Here is an 18,159-nt window from a genome sequence, read left to right as displayed (position 1 = left end):
AAAAAATAAATAATAATGGGTAAAGTCTGAAGGTAGAGGGAAGAGAAAGTCAAGAATAAACACCCAAGTGGTGATGTGGAGTTGTCACAAGGATAGTAGCTCAGGTAAGAAGTTGATAATATAAACTGGGGAGACATCAGGATATAGATATATTTAAAGCTAGGAGACTGGGTGAGATTACATAGCGAGAGAGTGTAGATAAGAAAGAGAAAAAGATCAAGGACTGTGCCCTGTAGCTCTCTAATATTTATAATTTAGGAAAAAGAAAAGTATTCATTAACTGGTTTTTAAAGAAAGATGAAAATGAGGAAAGTGTGCATCCTAATTACCAAGTGAATAATGTTTCCTACAGGAGGTCATGAGTGCCTGTGTTGAATGCTTACTCCACTCGGAAATCAAGTAAGATGGCAATCAGTGTTTTTGTTTTAGTGGGAGTTGCTGATGACCTTGCAATGAGGCGTCCTAATTTAGTACTATAGTGGCCATGTAGGTTGGGAATGATCTAGGTGAGGGAGAGAAATGGTTTGGAAGAGAGAGGGGTTAATCGTAGGAGCAAAATAGGTGAGCGGGGAAGAAGGAGAGGATGGAGTGCAGGCCTTAGGAGCAGGACAGTAACAAGGGGGAGGGTAGAATGTTTATGGATCTAGTGATGGAGCATGAGATAGTTCTGATCAGACTGCTTACATCTAGTAAGAGGGTGTGTAGCCATCAGCTCAGATTGAAGGCAGAGAGAAGAGGCTGTCTAGAGTTTGAAACAAAAAGATAAGATATGAAGCCTTCATTTCTGAGAGTGGAAGAATGATTTCAAGAGAAATATCGTGAGATTTTTGGTTTATAGTAAAATCTGTGCTCAGGAACTTAAAGTGAGACCAGTAGTATAGTTGTGTACTTTTGCTCAGAACAGCCTTCAAAAACAATGCTCCCATCTTGTTTTGTAAATCGAAGGAACAGAAGTTCTAATGATGGGAATTACACACCTGAGAGTACGAAGACTAGAACAATGGCATGTGTTGGCAGTATTGTCAAGAGCAGGACCTTGTGATGCCCTGAAGTCAGATATGTGGGTGACTTAATCCTGATGTTTTTCAATGGGCATCCTGGCACTGGATTCCTCTTCCCAGGAAACCCTGGACCCCTGGCAGCTTTCTTTGGAAATATCTCATGGTATTTTTCTTGAAATCATTCTTCCACTCTCAGAAATGAAGGCTTCACAGTAGTAGTAGTCTTTTCATTCATCTACCATCGGTCCATCAAGTACCTTCCTGTTAAGTACCTAAATCACTCAGGAGTAAGATGAGCAAAACTTAGTTGAACCAACATAAACTTCCCGTATCACTTACGTGATAGCAAACATGTAGATAGCACTTATTATAGGCTAGGTACTACTCAAAATAATTTGCACATTTTAACTCTTTTAATCTTCCCAACGACCTATCAGTTAGGTACTGTTTTTTCCTATTCTACAAATGAGGAGACTGAGACAAAAATGTTGAGTGACATGCCCCTCATAAGGCTAGAATTTAGACCTGCACAAGCTGGCACCAAAATGTGATTTTTTTTACCACTCACCTCTACTGTCTCTTGTTCTTATCTGCTTTCTTTTTTTTTTTTTTCTTGAAGATGAAATATACAGACCAATTTTGGTAGGATTTTTAAAATCTGTCATGATTTCCTCTTGAGTCTTTGTATGAATTTCCCAACAGCTGATAACAGAATACTAATGTAGTCTGTTATACCAATTTTATACAAGTTATATCATCTGTCCAAAAATCACAGGGTTTATTATGGTATTTTTTTGCTACATTTTCTTCATTCCATCTCTACCTTTACTGTACTGAATATTGTTAAGATATTTATTCTGAGTCCAAGTTTTGGGTGTTGCCCTGCATTTAATTAATATTTCCTTTTGTATTATTATTGCAGCTGAAGCTCAGTTGTTTGTCAGATGTGCATTTTCTGCTAATCTAATGCCATTATTTCTCTACCTTACCACAGGTTATCATTGCCCTTTCAGAAAAACACCGTTTACACATTCCATATAGAAACTCCATGATGACTAGTGTCCTAAGAGACAGTTTGGGTGGGAACTGCATGACGACCATGATTGCAACACTCTCTTTAGAGAAAAGGAACATTGACGTATGTTGTTTCTTCTTTCTGGAGTTCTCACTTTTGAGTTTTTATTGCTAGTTTGTAGGGTGGAGTTGAGGATCCTGGGTGGGTTTCCATCTTTTCAGCTGGAGGAGGGAATGCCTTCAGAGGTAAGTACCCTACAGATTTCACAGCTTTGGGTTATTTGCCAGCATTGTAATTACACCGTTTGAGAACTGGCTTCACACAGCACAGGATGGTTTTAAGAAGCCTCATACACAAATTTCAGAAGACTTGCTGATGGGTTAGTTACCTTGACCAGAGACGTGAGAAAGGAGACCCATCAACTTCTGCTCTGTTTTGCTCATGATGACTAAGATACATTGGAGACATCACCAAGATATGTCCCTAGACATGTCACTGGGCACAATACCCAGGATGCTTTGGCAGGGCCTGGCTGACAAATGGCTTTCCTGCATTGCTTTAGAGCCAGATGATGTTTCATACATTTCAGTTTAATGTTTAGAATCCAGACTTTATCCCAAAGAAGGAAACAAGAAGCAACAGAATACCTCTCCAAATAAGGCCAAGCCCCAATTGCACTGTAAAATTCCTCTAAATCTTCTCTTTTTGGCCTATTACAAATATTTATTTTGTAGTCTTTCATGTTCATGGATTATGGTACCTGCTCTGATTATGATTTGTATATATGGTCCTGCTTTAACAGATGAGTAGTTGAGAAATACATACCAGTTGCCACTTAGGACCTCAGGATCCTCCCCAACACACTCTTTTGGCATTGGTCATTTTATTAAGCCTAAACAAAATTTTAATTAAAACTAATGTTCTAGAGCAAAGCTCTCTAATTTGGAGGCATGTTTCCTCATTGCATTTATTACACACCACTCTTTAGATGTGCATCCTTTTTCCTGGGAGCAAAAATTAATCTATGCCATAACATTTTAAGGAGTTATTTTGCTTTCTTAGGAGTCTATATCCACCTGCAGATTTGCACAACGAGTGGCTCTCATAAAGAATGAAGCTGTTCTTAATGAAGAAATTGATCCCAGATTGGTAAGTAACTTTTGTTTAGGCTTTTAAAAAAATCAAAGTACTATATCAAAGATTACCTAAACTTGGGGGGCACTTACTCCCCCAACCAGGCAATGTTCTAAGTACTGGAAACATACTGACTCATTTGATTCTCTTAACCTTATCAGTCAATGCCATCTCTATCTCCACTTTACAGATAACAAAACCAAGGCACACAGATGTTAAATAACTTGCTCAGAGACACAATGCTAATAAGTAGCAGAGCCAGGATTCAGACAGTTAGTCTGATTCAAGGGTCTGTGCTCTCACCTTCAGACCCCATTACTCCACTGTGAGTGCTGAGAACATATGCAATGAAGTCATACACAGTTATATTTATATGGTAGCCTTTCAAAAAACATGTTTAACCTTCTAGAGACAATAACAATAGACCATCTTTTATAAAAGCTTATCGAGAAAAGAAGTGCTGATGGTTTTTAAACACAACCATATTTTGCATAACTGTTCTGTTGCTTATTCTAGAGATTTTTTAAACTTAATGATTTAATTTATGGAAAAATGACCAAGCTTCTAGTTTTACAGCAATGAATTCTGCTTTATCAAAGTGCTTTTTTTAAGGGAAAATATTTGCAGGTTACATGATTCAGCTGCTCATTATAAGCAGATATTTTCTCTTTCCTCCATTTTGTTACTGTTTTAGAAATTGAAATGCAACATGAAATCAACTCATACCAGCAGTGAAAATGTTGAACTAAAAATTTTCAATTTTGTAGCCCTCCAATTAAGATTATACTACTTTGCAAACCACTAAGCTTTCTTTTTAAAATTTTCTCAATAATAATCTGGTGTAAGCTTAGTAGTATGCATTATTTAAAAAAAAAAAAATGTGAAATCTTACTAACAGTGCTTTATTTACAAATTTCTCAAATTCCAAAAGAAAAATCTCAAATTCACTGTTATGCATATTAACTACTTCCTATTGATTGTTTGCCCTTCCTCCCCTGAAATCATTCCATAGAAGAGTAGAGAAGAAAGAGGAAAAAAGAATAATGGAGCTATCTGTTTTATCCTGCTCACCTTGCGGGGCTTGAGCTCCCCCGATGGAATTCTCTTCAGGAGAAACCAATGGGTGAGGCAGGATCTATTTTGAGTACAGGCCCTGGTCAGATATAGCATCACACAGTGCCCCCACTGAGAAGGAGACAACTCAAAGGCATGAGTCAAGTGGAACTGAACTCCTGGGACGAATTCTTCTGTTTTCTCTGCCTTGTCGGCAGCCCTTCAGCATTACTGTGCACAATGAGAAAGACAGCGATGGGGTTATTAGCCTGAAGACAAAAATTAGTTTACAATTGAAGGAAAATAAACATATAAGACAATGGAAGTTTTTTCTTTAAATTTGGCTAGAGAGACTTTTCTTTGAAGCAACTTAAGGAATTTGAAGAAAGGTAAACATTATCATGTGTTTGATGTAGGTCTGAAAGAGATTTAAAGAAAGGAGAAATCAGGAGTCAAAAAGCTAATAGCTGATAATTGAACAAATGTTGAGGTCTTCCTGGTGCAAAATAATCTGGTAATTGACAAGTGCTGTTTCCTGATCTCTTTTAATTGCTTCTAAAAACTGACATGCCTGTGCATTATTTTATGTACAGAGCTTTTCTGAAGTACAAGTGACAACTGAAAATTTATTCTCTAAATCACTCAAAATACAACCTGTATGGGATTTCCTATATCTTACTCTCAAACTTTAACGGCAAATGTGGACCAGCTCTGTAAGATCAGGACCAGCAAAGTTTGACCTGCTTTCTTTACAAGTATTAGTGCCTCAGAGAGACAAAATAATAAAAGAACTGTGAACAGGCCAGAGTCTGTGGTGACAGGACATGGGGCAGAATCTTCTAAGGATGTCCCTCATTCCAAAATACCTGCAGTAATTTGATGGGAAGTGTGACTGTAATAATTTCAAAATCATGAAAAGTTCGCTTTCTTGAGACTTTTATTCACTAAGGCAGAAGATAATTTGTTGGTAAGATTTGACTTTGAAAGCCTTAGTAGAAGTAGAAAATATGGCATCAATGTTAGTTTAGTAGAGAAAGGGAACCAATGAATGACTCACATAGTTCCCATCTAAGGATTTTCATTCTGGCAACATTCTAAGAAAGGAAGCAAACAACCAAAACCCACTCAATTCTGTGCATTTAAATGAAATTCTAGGAACATGGATATGTTCAAAGTATTCAGTATCATGTTCTTTGGAACTCCTGGCCCTGTTAATATGAAACCCACCTATATAAAATTTAACAGGCCTCTCTTGAAATATATGTCTGAGGCCTTAGGAAGTAAAGGAATTCTCGAGAGCCCAGAAAAGAAGCTGAGGCTGCATTTGCCGTGGAGTGGAAGGGTGAAGGGGATTTTCATAAAGGCATAGAAGCCAAAGCCCTTGGAAGATGGCTGATGGATCTAAGACATCTCTTCCATCCCCAATATAAAACCAGTAAAAAGGTGAACCTGTAAGGAAAAAATCTTTTTACCGGCTTAGGAAGATGCTAGGGATGCTTTCTTGCCTTAACCCAGACTCTAGGTAGAACAAAATATGGTTTCTCTGAAAATTTGAAATCCTAAGGCGCTGCTTCACATGAGTTTGAAGTTCAAATTTACACAACTCCCTTGGTCTGGTAACCTCCAAACCAAGAATTTAGAATGAACAATAAGATAAATCCAAAAGTGTAAAAAGACAGAAATTAAAAAGTATAAAAATAAATAAAAACAGAAACCAAAGAGAAGATACAATGGAAAGAAACAACAAAACCTGAAGTTGACTTTTTATTGATTAATAAAATGAACAAATCTCTGGAAAGATTAATGAAGAAATAAAAAAAGGAAAGCACAAATTTATACAAGAATATTTGGAATGAAAGAAGGACTTAACTATAGGTATGGTAAATAAAATAATAAAAAAATACTTTGAATGACTTTATGGTATAAACTTGAAAACTTAAACAAAATGGACAATTTCCTAGAAAAACAATGCTGAAACTAAAACAAGAAGTTTAAAAACATGAATAAATCTACAACTAATAAATAAACTGATTCAACAATATTAAATCTACCAAAAAGAGAGAAAAAGAGAAAGTGGGAGGAAGGGAGGAAGGACTAGACTCATTTTTTTTTTTATGTTTACCAAATATCGAAGAATAAAATTGGACTCACCCTGCTAATTTTTATTTTAGGAACTTTGCATTATAATCATATGATCATTAAAATGATATGTGATATTGTGACCTAGTTAGGTTTATTTCTAGAATTTAAGGATAATCTATCATTAGAAAATATATGAATGTATAGTAAAAAAGAAAAAAAAATAGCCATGAGAAAAATAAACACCAAAGTTAGAGTAGTGGTAATGGAAAATTCATTTACAGGAGATTCTACAAGAACGAGAGCTTCAAAAGAGCCTGTAATGTTTTATTTCTTGAGCTAAATAGTAGGTACATTGGTGTTCCCTTAAGCTAAGCAGTGGGTACAAGGTGTTCTCATACCTTTTCATATGTGAGGTAGTTCATACTAAAAAAAAAAAAAAAACACATGAATTTAGGTGATTCATCATATTTACAGTTTTTAAAAAATTATTTGATCATATCACTAGATGCATAAAAAGCACCTGATGACATTAAACATTCACACATATTTATAGTTTGAAAAGACTCACCAAACTTTGACTATAAGTGAACATCCTTAAAGTAGTTAAGAGTATCAACCAAAAACTGCAGCCAACATTTTACAGGTAAAATGTTAGAGGGAATAAGACAAGAGTCTTAAGCATTGTACTTGAAAGTCCTAGCTAGAATAGAGACAGTGTTTTTTAAAAAATTAATAAGGATTCGAACAAAAAGAAAAACACCTGTCATTACTTGCAGATAATTTGATTGCTTAAATGGAAGACTCAAGAGTATTTAATGATAAACAACCATACTAATTTTCAGAAAATTATATAGTACATAATCCATACATAAAATGAATTGCATCCTTATGCATCAAAATCCAACAATTAGAAAATGCAGTTTTACAAAACTTATATTTATAATAGCAACAAAAACTTTAAAATACTAGGAAAAATAATTAAAAACATGTAAGATATTTATAGAGAAAGTTATAAACCTTTATTGAAAAGAATCAGTCGAAAGCCATACCATGTTTACAGATGTGATGATTCCACATCATTCGTTTGCTAAGTCTTGCCAAATTAACCTTTTAATCAAATTTATTTTCTGTTAAAATTTGAGGAGGGCCTTCAGTAGAATTTTACTAGCTAGGTCAAAAATTTACATGAAAGAGTAAATGACCAAGAATTGTCAAATCTATTTTGAAAAAGAATAAGATTGAAGGGTCTTGTTCTATCTAGATGCCAAAATTTCTTAAGACATAGTAATTAAAACAATGTGGTATTGCCATACATATAGTCAAGTAGACAAATGTTTTTAACTTGTAACCCAGAAAAAGACACTTTTATATGTGGAAACATGTTATATAAGATAATTTAAATAGCAAAACTTGAATGGTTAACTATATAAAAAATAAATTAAAATTAGACCCATATCTCATACTTTACAAAATAAAATCAACTTAAATGTGAAAAGCAAGGATTTAAAACTCTTATAAGAACATATAGGAAAATATCCCTATGGCTTTAAGTAAATAGATTTTATTTAAGAAGACATAAAAATACAATTTATGAGGGAAGAAGTTGATAATAAAATTGTATTGAAATTTAAAACTTTCATTTAACAAAAAGAACACCACAAAGTGAAAAACATGATATAGATTGGGAGAAAATATGTGCATTGTATAAAACTAATAAAAGGTTCACATCCAGAATATTAAAAAAGCCTACAAATGAAAAGGGAAAAGTAAAAACTCAATTGAAACATGGACAAGAATGTGAATAAATAACTCACAGAAAAGGAGACCCAAAGAGCCAATATACATATACAAAGATGATCAACCTCTCTAATAATCATGAAAATGCAGATTAGAACTAAATGAGATACCATTTTATATCTACCAGATTGACAACATTAAAGTGTTTGTCAATACTGCACAGATAGTGACAAAAATGTGAGGAATCAAGAACTTATATATATAGCTGATGAGAATGTAAATTTATATAACTACTTTGAAGAGCAAATTAGCAATATATAATAAAAGGAAGATGCAATACTCTACACCATGCAATTCTAAGTGCACACTATAGAGAAACTCTCATATATGTGCCCAGAGATTTATAATGTTCACAGAAACACTGTTTGTTACAGCAAAAGTAAAAATCCTCTTTACATCAACAGGGGACATAGGTAAATGGTGATGTATTCCCTTACTGAAATACTATATACCCATGAAAATTAATGAACTAGAGCCACATAAAGCAATATAAAAAATCTCAAAAGCATAATGTGAGAGAGAAAAAAAGTTGCAATTACAGGCAGTATGGTAACATTTACATAAAGTTTAAAGCATGCAAAATGATACCATACATTATTTACAGTTACATTTATACAAATGGAGTAAATGTATGAAAACATGCTGGGAAATGCTACCCAATAAATGCCATTTAATGTTACCCCAGGAAAGACAGAAGGGGAACTGGAATAAGGGCTCTAGTTATATCAGTATTGTTTTATTAGTATTAAAAAAACTCTAAACTATTTTAACAAAATGTTAAGGTTTAACAAGGCTGGGCGGTAGGTATGGGAGTTCCTTTGATACCATTCTCTATACATTTCTGTATCCTTAAAATTGTTCATAGTTTTAAAAGATGTACGTTCTCTGTCACCAAGTTCCCCTTAATGAGGAGTTGACATTTACTCTCTCGGCTTGCCGTTTATAGATGATTATACGCCTACAAAAGGAAATCCAGGAACTGAAGGATGAACTGGCCATTGTCACTGGGGAGCAGAGGACAGAGGCGCTCACAGAAGCAGAGCTCCTTCAGTAAGCCTGCAGAGTTTTTTTCTCTTTCTTTAACAGTGAAAGTTTGTGTTAACTTCTTTGTTGGCCCTAGTGTTATGAATTCACCTCAAAACAAAAAGGTCTCTTGGGACAGTCTGAAATTGCATTTAGGCGCCAGTTAAGAGTGGCAGCTTTCCATGAAATGCTGGATAAGGCTGGCAGTGTTTTTGTCGCCTCAGCTTTGAGAAAGTGAAGAACAGAGCGTATAGAGGATGGGAATGTCCTTCTCATGCCAGCTGAAGAAAAGGGATTGTATTAAAGTCATGCGATTTTAAAACATATACACCAAACACTCTTGAGCTGTGGATCTCAGACCTGAACGGAATTCAAGAAACGTTCTTTGTATTAAACAGCATCTTGCTGCAAGCACCAATTTATCCCATGCCAAAATAAGCTCTCTCCTTTAATAAATAGATGGCCCATATATTATAGTTCAGATGCTCAAAATGGGAATGAAAGCAGGTATTCAGGGCTTTGCACAAGGGCGGCATGTTCAGAGCCTTCAGATGTGTAGCCATATGGCGTATCAGTGACACAATGTGGCTCTCATACTCTCTCTAATCTTGAGCCACAGTGGTGGGCTTTTTGCTACTTCTGTGCTGCCTATTAAGCATTTGTGGAGCAATAATAATGGACTAGACTTAGAAGGCAGTGGTATTTTCTATTTCCAAATAAGAAATAGAGCTACACAAGATTTTTCTAAAGATATAGTGCCATTTTACCTAACCCTCTCTCAACAGAGAAAATGCTAAATAATAGAGATAATAAAAGTATTTTCTTTAAACTGCTTCATGGCTGCCCTGGAGGTAGGTCTAAAGCTTGTGAAATTCAAGTAAGATTTCCGTTATACTCTAAGCTTTTGCTCCTCTGTATAGCATTTCTTAATTCTAGAACACTGTGTTTAATAATACGATAGACCCTTAAGGCTTTCCTTACAAAACTGCTTTGTGGCATAAATGCAGTTAACCTGAAATATATTGCCCAGATTCACATTTTAAAGAATTTCATGTCACTCCTTGAAATAACTTGGAATATCTTAGACATTGAAAAACTCAAGTTGAGAATTCTTTGTTACGATGCTCCCTTCCCCTCAAAGAAAGGAATTACCAAATATTAACTTTGAAGATGTCTCTTCAGAATTTTGATTTCCATGTCAAGGTCCAGCCAGGAAGATAAAATCATTCTAGGCCTTGCAACAAAAGGAATGTAATATAGGAAATGTATGGCACAGGAGATAGTGTTGTGGAAATGATGCAGCACCCCAGAGATCAGGGACAGCAGGAGCTCCTACCCTTAGGACCAAAGGGACAATGGTAGAAGGTTGTGTCACCAAAGCCTAAGGCTGAAGCTGACCAGCAGGAGCTAGACCATGAGAATGCTGCCTGATGTAAGCTAGGGCCACTGAAGAGCCACAGGTGCTATGAGAGACATAATTCCTGCAGGGAGCCCTAGCTTCTCCCTCATCTCCCCTTCTAGTCTTCCCCTAGTGCCTCCCGTTGGCTGAACTTACCCAAAAGCCAGTTGTAAAAGGAGTCAGGGAATGTAGTTTCCCACGATGCAGAGTCAGAGAAGGGCAGAAATTGGATCTAAGAGCAAAAAGGGAAATGACCAGCATATCAAACAGTACAAGTGTTTTCTCTAATTTCTGTGTGCCATGCATATGGCTCAGGAGTGCACAGTTTAAGGGTAAAATTCTGAATGTGATGGTTTCAAGATGTCAAATTGAGTAAGTATATGTTGCAGGTTCCCTCCAGTGCACTAAATCGGGGGAATTGTAGAACAGATATGAAGAAACATTTGAATCTCTAGCCAAGAACAAGAACCCAAGAACAAGAAGTAAATTTCTCAAGGGACTAGAGAGTTCAAGGAATTCCTGCGAGACTGACAGATGCGGCTCAGATGGGCAAGAGAAAGGATAGCCCAAGACACGAGCACAGTATCATCAAGTCTCCAAGTCCAGAAGTGGTGGCACTTGGAGGAGGAGAGAGCAGGAACAGCCAATGAGGGTTTGGTAGAGCTATTGTGGCAGGAGCAGTTTGTCCCATGAATTCTGCACACTTTTTCACTTTTCTACCCAGTGTTTAGGTTCCTGTTTAGGATAGAGACATAGGGAAGGGCCTCAGGTAACTTATGTTGCCCAGGACAAAGAGAGACTGGATAAGCTCTGATTACCAGCTGCTATCCATAGCTCTGTCCATCCCTAGTTCTCACTGAGAAAAGTAAAGAGAACAGGTACCCATGGCTACTTCAGCCCCTCATCTACGACTGGCTGCCCAAGCTGAAGTTGCTGAGAATCTTGAAAATAAGAGCTCACAGTTTGGAATTACTAGAAATATGAGGACTGCCAACATCGAGAAAGACAAGAACAGGAAGCTTGGAGGGCTTCAGAACTAAACTTTACAAGAAGAGCAATTAGTATCTTTAGAGATATAAAAGATAGTAATATATCCATGAAACAACAATAGGATCTTGATTTTTATAAAGCAGAATCGAGAGATTTTGAAAAAAGATGCAGTTGTTGAGATTGTGAATTTAATAGGTGGCTCAATCACAAAATGAAAAATGAAGGGGCAAATTTGTGAGCAAGAAAGATCGAGACCAAGTAATTCTTCCAGAATATAAAAGGATAAAGAGATAAAAAGTTTAAAAGAATCATAGAGAATAGCTCTGGATTCACCAATATCCAACAAATAGTTTTTGGAGGAGAAATAGAGATAGCTTTGGGGAGCCAATAGTTAAAGAAATGATATCTAAGAATTTCTTAGAACTGAAAAACAAAAAAAAAAAACAACACAAGACTTCAGAACGAAAGTGTTGGCATGTGCTAAGCAATATAATAATATTATAGAAAACTTTTAGAACCTTAAAATATAAAAAAGAATTCCAAAAGTTATCAGAGAAGAAAAATATTATTAACAGTCAAGAATCTGATTAACAGCAGACTTCCTATCAGCAATTCTAAAAACAAGAATTTCTAGTGCCAAAAATAAATAAATAAATAAAACAAAAAAAGGACTTTGAATGGAGATTTCTGAGTCTAGCCAAATAAGTACTCAATGCGAAGGTGAAATAAAAGGTGTTTTTCAGACATACAAAAACTTTCATCCAGAAGAATGACCACCCTAGATCTTCTCTTAAAAGACTCCCACAGACTACTTTCACAAAAAGAAAAATGGTATAAAGTATAAGAAATAATGAACAATTTTTTTATACTTTCTTCATGATACCTAATTTTGTATTATATTTACATTATATCTTTTACTCACTTGCCATTTATTATATAAATGGATGTTTCTGTTTAAAAGTTATTGACAACATTCAAATGTGCTTTTCACAGGAGTTGGGGGGGTAGAACGCAGAGAAATAAAATTGTGACAACAGATTTAAAATAATGAAGGACTCAGATTATGAATTGGTTTCCTTTGATCTACAGATAACAAATATACAAATGTCAACTGGAACAAGTTCTATATAGACAGTATGTAGGGTTGCCGTTAGTTTTTCTGAGCAATTGGTTCATTCATTCATTCTTTCATTGTTTCAACATTTATTGTTCCTCTAGTACTCACAAAAATCCATTCTAGGCCCTTTGAGGCACACGGTGATGAACAATACCTGGATCCAGCTCTCAAGGGCTTCACAGTTTAATTTCAGTGACAGATATGAGCACAAGTAATTATGATACAGAATGTAAGTGTTATGAAAGATTTAAATAAATCATGAGATTGCAGAGATAGTAATGATTAATTTTTTGAGTTCAGGAATTATGTAAAATTAGTTTGTGTGTTGATAAGTAAGTTTCAACAGTTCCCAATGAAATGATTTCTCTGTTGTCACGATAAATATACTAAGTAACATTATATCTTATTAATGATTTCTGATCAGCAGTTAGGGAGAATAAATGCTGCAAACTGCATCCACCCTGCCAAAGCAAAGCATATGTTTTCCCAACAATCTAGTAACTTTGGTGTTTATTCATACTGACAATGTGGATTATTCAGATAATGTTTTTGTTATTATTTCTGTTATATTGTTTTTGTAGTTGTGTTTTGCCATAATTAGCTAAATTGAATATTGGTACAACTTTAAATTCATCAGATTTAAGGGACTTTTATCATCTTAATGTAAAAGAGATCAATTAAAATTTGCCCCTAATGTGGCACTACTATTTCATATCATTAGACTGCTTCTTTTTCTTCTAGGGTCCCAGTACATTTATTTAGGGATATGAATCAGCTTCAGTCCTCTCATTGTGCCCAGAATCCCCAGGTAACAAGAGTGGGTGGGGGATAGTGTTATTGGAGAAAAGAAGAGCCCCACAGCCTGGCAGGACAAAGGGCAGATGTTCTTGCTCTGGTCTGCTTCTCTGTCCTGCTGATTCTTGGGTTTATACTAACCGGGTTTATGGCATAAGGACATTCCCATCAAGGATTCTGTGAAGGGTGTCAGAAAGCAGATATTTAATAGATAATATATTCTATGTAATATGCATTGGACAATATAAAGATGCCTGTTGATGTCTAGTCCTATCAAAATTTTTGAACTATTTCCCAACATATCAGTTCTTAATGTAAACATTTGTTGCATTGACTTGGATGCTTCAATTGAAGAGGATTTTAGATGTCAGCATCATTATCGGAATATTTTTAGTTTACATCTTTTGAGGGGGAGGGGAGGGTTGGCTTGTGTAAATTTGAAGAGAGACAGCTGGATAAAGGCTGTATAGCCAAGTTAATGTTTATATAGAACTTCTTGGGTGAAGATTTGATTCTGATTAATTCTCTAAACACATACCTCTTTCTTCTTCTGGTAAAAAAATAAAATAAAAAATAAAAAATAAATAAGCCTGTAATTCTCTGGCTAGGATGGAAGCATTATATTCTGGCACAAGTCTAAATGAGTAGAATATTTGCAGCATAGCAACAGTTTACTTTTGAAATAGAATTGCGTTGGATCTCATGGGCTTAAATCCGCCCAAAGTAAACTTCCAAACATCTGGATCTTGTTCTTTTTTTTTTCCCTCAACTTTATTGAGATATAATTGACATATAACATTGTGTAAATTTAAAGTGTACAATGTGATGATTTAATATACATATGTATTGTGAAATGATTACCACAATAAGGCTAGTTAACACATCCATCACCTCAGATAGTTACTTTTGTACATTTGTGTGTGTGTGCGTGCACACACGTGTATTGTGAGAACATTTTAGATCTATTCTCAGCAACTTCAAGTATATAATACAGTACTGTTAACTATAGTCACCATGCTGTCTGTACACTAGATCCTCAGAACTGATTCATCTTTTAACTGGAAGTTTGTATTCTTTGACCAACATCTCCCCATTTCCCCCAACCATCAGCCTGTGGCAACAACCAATCTAATCTGTGTTACTTTGAGTTTAACATTTTTTATTTTACACTTATAAGTGAGTTCATACAGTGTTTGTCTTTCTCTGACTTCTCTTAGTTACATTTTGCAAGTCAATAAATCCTTCAACCTGAATTTTTTGAGCGCCTACTGGATGCTAATCATTTTAATAGGTGTTTTAGGTGATTCAGGAATACAAAAAATAATTTCAAGAAATTACGGTTTTATTGGGGAAGTAATACATAGACACACATGCACACATTTACACGCACGTATATATGTATATATAGAACAGAGAGTAAGAGCGTATATTAGTGGAAAGAATAAATGAACACTGAGAATTGTAAAACTTTACTTAGAGTTCTAATTCTACTCATATTAGTTTTTTAATGGTTCTCTAGGCTTGTTTCCTTATGTGTAAAGTGAGAGAATTGGACTAAATGCTATCTTTCCACTCTTTCAGCTACATGTTTTTAAATCTAATATCATTTTATTACATATGGTTTAATACATTATTTCCTCATTTATTATGATACTGAAAAACTAAATCATTATGTAAGAATTCAGAAATGGGGGAGTTGTTGCTGATATCACCCATTGAGCAAGCTAAATAATCCTTAAAGGATGTCAAGAGGAAGAAGGTACTATTCTAAGATGAAAGGGAATATATAAACAGTAGTACTGAGAGGGAATGTACAGTGTGATGAGGAAGGGAGAAAATAGCAAGGGGCCAGTGTGAGAGCTTGCATATAAGAAGAACTCACTAGTGAGGCTCCGATTGAAATTGGCCTGGCAGGAGCCTGAGATTCTTATGGAAGAATTGAAGAACAGGATTAGAAGATAAATGGTGACTTCATGATGGATTATGAAAACCATATGTGGAGGCACTACTATTTTATTTAGTGGTGACCAGGAAACATTGTGATTTGAGAGCATTGCAATTCATTCATTTATTCAGTAATGTTTATGGTAATCTTTCTTTATACTAGGCACTGTTCTAGGTGCTAGAATGTAGGAATGAATAGAACAAAGGCCTTGCTTTATGGAGCTTTATTCTAGTGGGGAGAGAAATAATAAACAAGATGAATTACTAAAATACAGAGCATTTCAGAGAGCAGAAAGTACAAAGAGAAAAATAAAACAAGAGTCTTAATTTTATTAGGGTGACCATGAAAGAATTTACATTATGAAGATTTTTTTATGGCTACTACTCTGATAGTAATGAATAGAATCAGCAGGAGTGAGAAATCAGAAAGATACCTCAATCAGGTTAGGAGTGATGATGAGAGAAAAGACTCAAGTAATGACAGTGAAAATAGAGGAAGAGACAAATGTGAGAGATTTTGTTGACGAAGACTCAGTAGAAGTGATAGTTACAAATATAAAATATAAAGAAGGGAGAATAGTAAAAGCTCAAGACTTAAAACAGTTATCAAGGAATGAAAAAAGTAGGAAAAGGAATTGGTTGAGGATAAGAAATGTTAAATTCTTAACATAATGAAGGAATATAGAATGTATGGGTTGAATTCTGAAATTGAGAATTGAAGATTGAGACTGAAGATATAAATTTGGGAGGACTGATATTGAGTTGATATAATACTGTAGTGAAGACCAAAAATCCACTCCAAAATTCTCTGATCTGATTTGAAGTAGGAAATAATCAGGATCTACAGAACCACATCTCCCTACACTCAAACTTACTGTAGACAGTTTGCCAACTGAATTTATGTTTTTATTTAGCCACATTACCCCCATTCCCTCCCATTGTACCTATTTATATAGAATTAAATATTGCACAATTTGCAATAGCCACGATATGAGAGCGGCCTAAATGCCCATCAACAGACAATTGGATAAAGAAGTTATGGTTCATATATACAATAGAATATTACTCAGCCATTGAAAAAAATGAAATCCTACCATTTTCAATGACATGGATGGACCTAGAGGTTATTATGCTAAGTGAAATAAGTCAGACAGAGAAAGATAAATACCATATGATTTCAATTATATGTGGAATCTGAGAAATAAAAAGAACAAACTAATCAAAAACGACTCACAAATATAGAGGACAATCTGGTGATGGCCAGAGGGGAGGGAGGTTGAGGGCTGGGAGAATGGGGTGAAGGGTTAAAGAAGTACAAATTAGCAGTTGACAGATGGTCACAGGAATGGGGAGCATCACATGGGGAATGGGGTGAAGGGTTAAAGAAGTACAAATTATACTTCTCCACCTAGCCATTACATTAGATAGCATTAATGTAATGGCTAGGTGGAGAGCCATCGGAGAGAAAGAGCAATTAGGGGTATTGTTTTATAAACTATATAAATGTCTAACCAATGTATTATATACTTGAAACTAAATAAAATTTTAAAAAGATAAATATTGCACTTTCAGATATTTTCCAATGGGAAAAAAACATCTCCCTTCCTTTATGGCTCAGAGTAGTAATAGTAAACTATGTAGAAATATGAGACATTAAAAGGATAACAAGGGAATATTATGAGTGATTTAGAATAATTTATTTGCTAACTTAGATACATTTGACAAATTTTTTAAAGACACAGACAAAGCTCGCTCAAAAGAAATGGAGAATCTGAATAGTCCTAAGAAAATTATTTTGTAATAAAAACCTTCTAACAAAGAAAACTCCAGACTCAGATAGCATCATTGAAAATTCTGCAAACATTTAAAGTATAAATAATAGCTATTAAACACAAACTTCTCCAGAAAACAAAGAAGGAGAGAATAATTCCCAACTCATTTTACAAGGCCAGTGTTGCCCTAATATTAAAAACAGACAAATATATTACAAGAAAACTGTAAACCAACATCCCTCATGGATAAAATATACTTAATAAAATGTTTGCAAATTGAGTCCAACAAAATATAAAGATAATAAATCATGACCAAGTGAGGATTATCTCAGGAACGCAAGATTGGTTTAACTTTCAAAAGTTGATCAATGTAATTCACCATATCGACAAACTAAACAACAACAAAACTCATTTGGTTATCTCAATCGATATAGACAAAGCATTTGACAAAATTCAATGTCTACTCCTGGGCAAAATTCTCAGTAAAATTGGAATACAAGGGAACTTTCCACAACCTCATAAAGTGTATCTACAAAAAATATATAGATAATATAATAATTAACAGTGAAAGAATGAATTCTTTCTCCCTAATTAGAAACAAGGCAAAGATTTTCTTTCTCACCGCTTCTATTCATTATCATATTAAGGGATCTAGTCAGTGCAATAAGGCAAGAAAAGTAAGTAAAAGATATAAAGAATTAGAAAGGAAATAATTAAACTATCTTATTCACAGACAACATGATTGCTTATGTAGAAAGCCCCAAAGAATCTACAAAAAAAGCTACTAGAAGTAATAAAAAGAGGTTAGCAAGGTTGTAGGATATATGGTCAATATACAAACTCAATTGTATTTCTATATCCTAGCAACAAACTATTAGAAATTGAAATAAAAAGCCAGCTTCATTTCCAATAGCATCAAAAAAAACATAAAATACTTAAGAATATAAGTCTAACAAAATGTGTGCAAGATTTGTATGCTGAAAACTTTAAAATGTTGATGTAAAAATCAAAGAACATTTAAATAAATGCAGATATAC

At 34.7% G+C, this 18,159-nt stretch overlaps 1 protein-coding gene across 6 annotated transcripts in view; it reads left to right on the top strand.

The window, feature by feature from the left end:
- Positions 1-18,159, top strand: part of KIF6 (kinesin family member 6) — a 412,344-nt gene that overhangs the window by 129,620 nt on the left and 264,565 nt on the right. For 3 of the 6 annotated variants that reach the window (XM_023527554.1, XM_011354825.2, XM_023527557.1), the window contains 3 exons: positions 1,996-2,139; positions 3,079-3,165; positions 9,029-9,132. In XM_023527554.1, coding sequence (XP_023383322.1) covers positions 1,996-2,139; positions 3,079-3,165; positions 9,029-9,132 — 335 coding nt within the window. Of the gene's footprint in view, positions 1-31; positions 400-1,995; positions 2,140-3,078; positions 3,166-9,028; positions 9,133-13,376; positions 13,420-18,159 lie in introns of those variants that run through there. The other 3 variants (XM_023527555.1, XM_023527556.1, XM_023527558.1) reach the window with 3 other exon arrangements.

Source organism: Pteropus vampyrus, unplaced genomic scaffold, assembly GCF_000151845.1.
Source record: "Pteropus vampyrus isolate Shadow unplaced genomic scaffold, Pvam_2.0 Scaffold18, whole genome shotgun sequence".
Taxonomy (NCBI): domain Eukaryota; kingdom Metazoa; phylum Chordata; class Mammalia; order Chiroptera; family Pteropodidae; genus Pteropus; species Pteropus vampyrus.
This window is presented reverse-complemented; position numbering and strand designations above follow the sequence as displayed.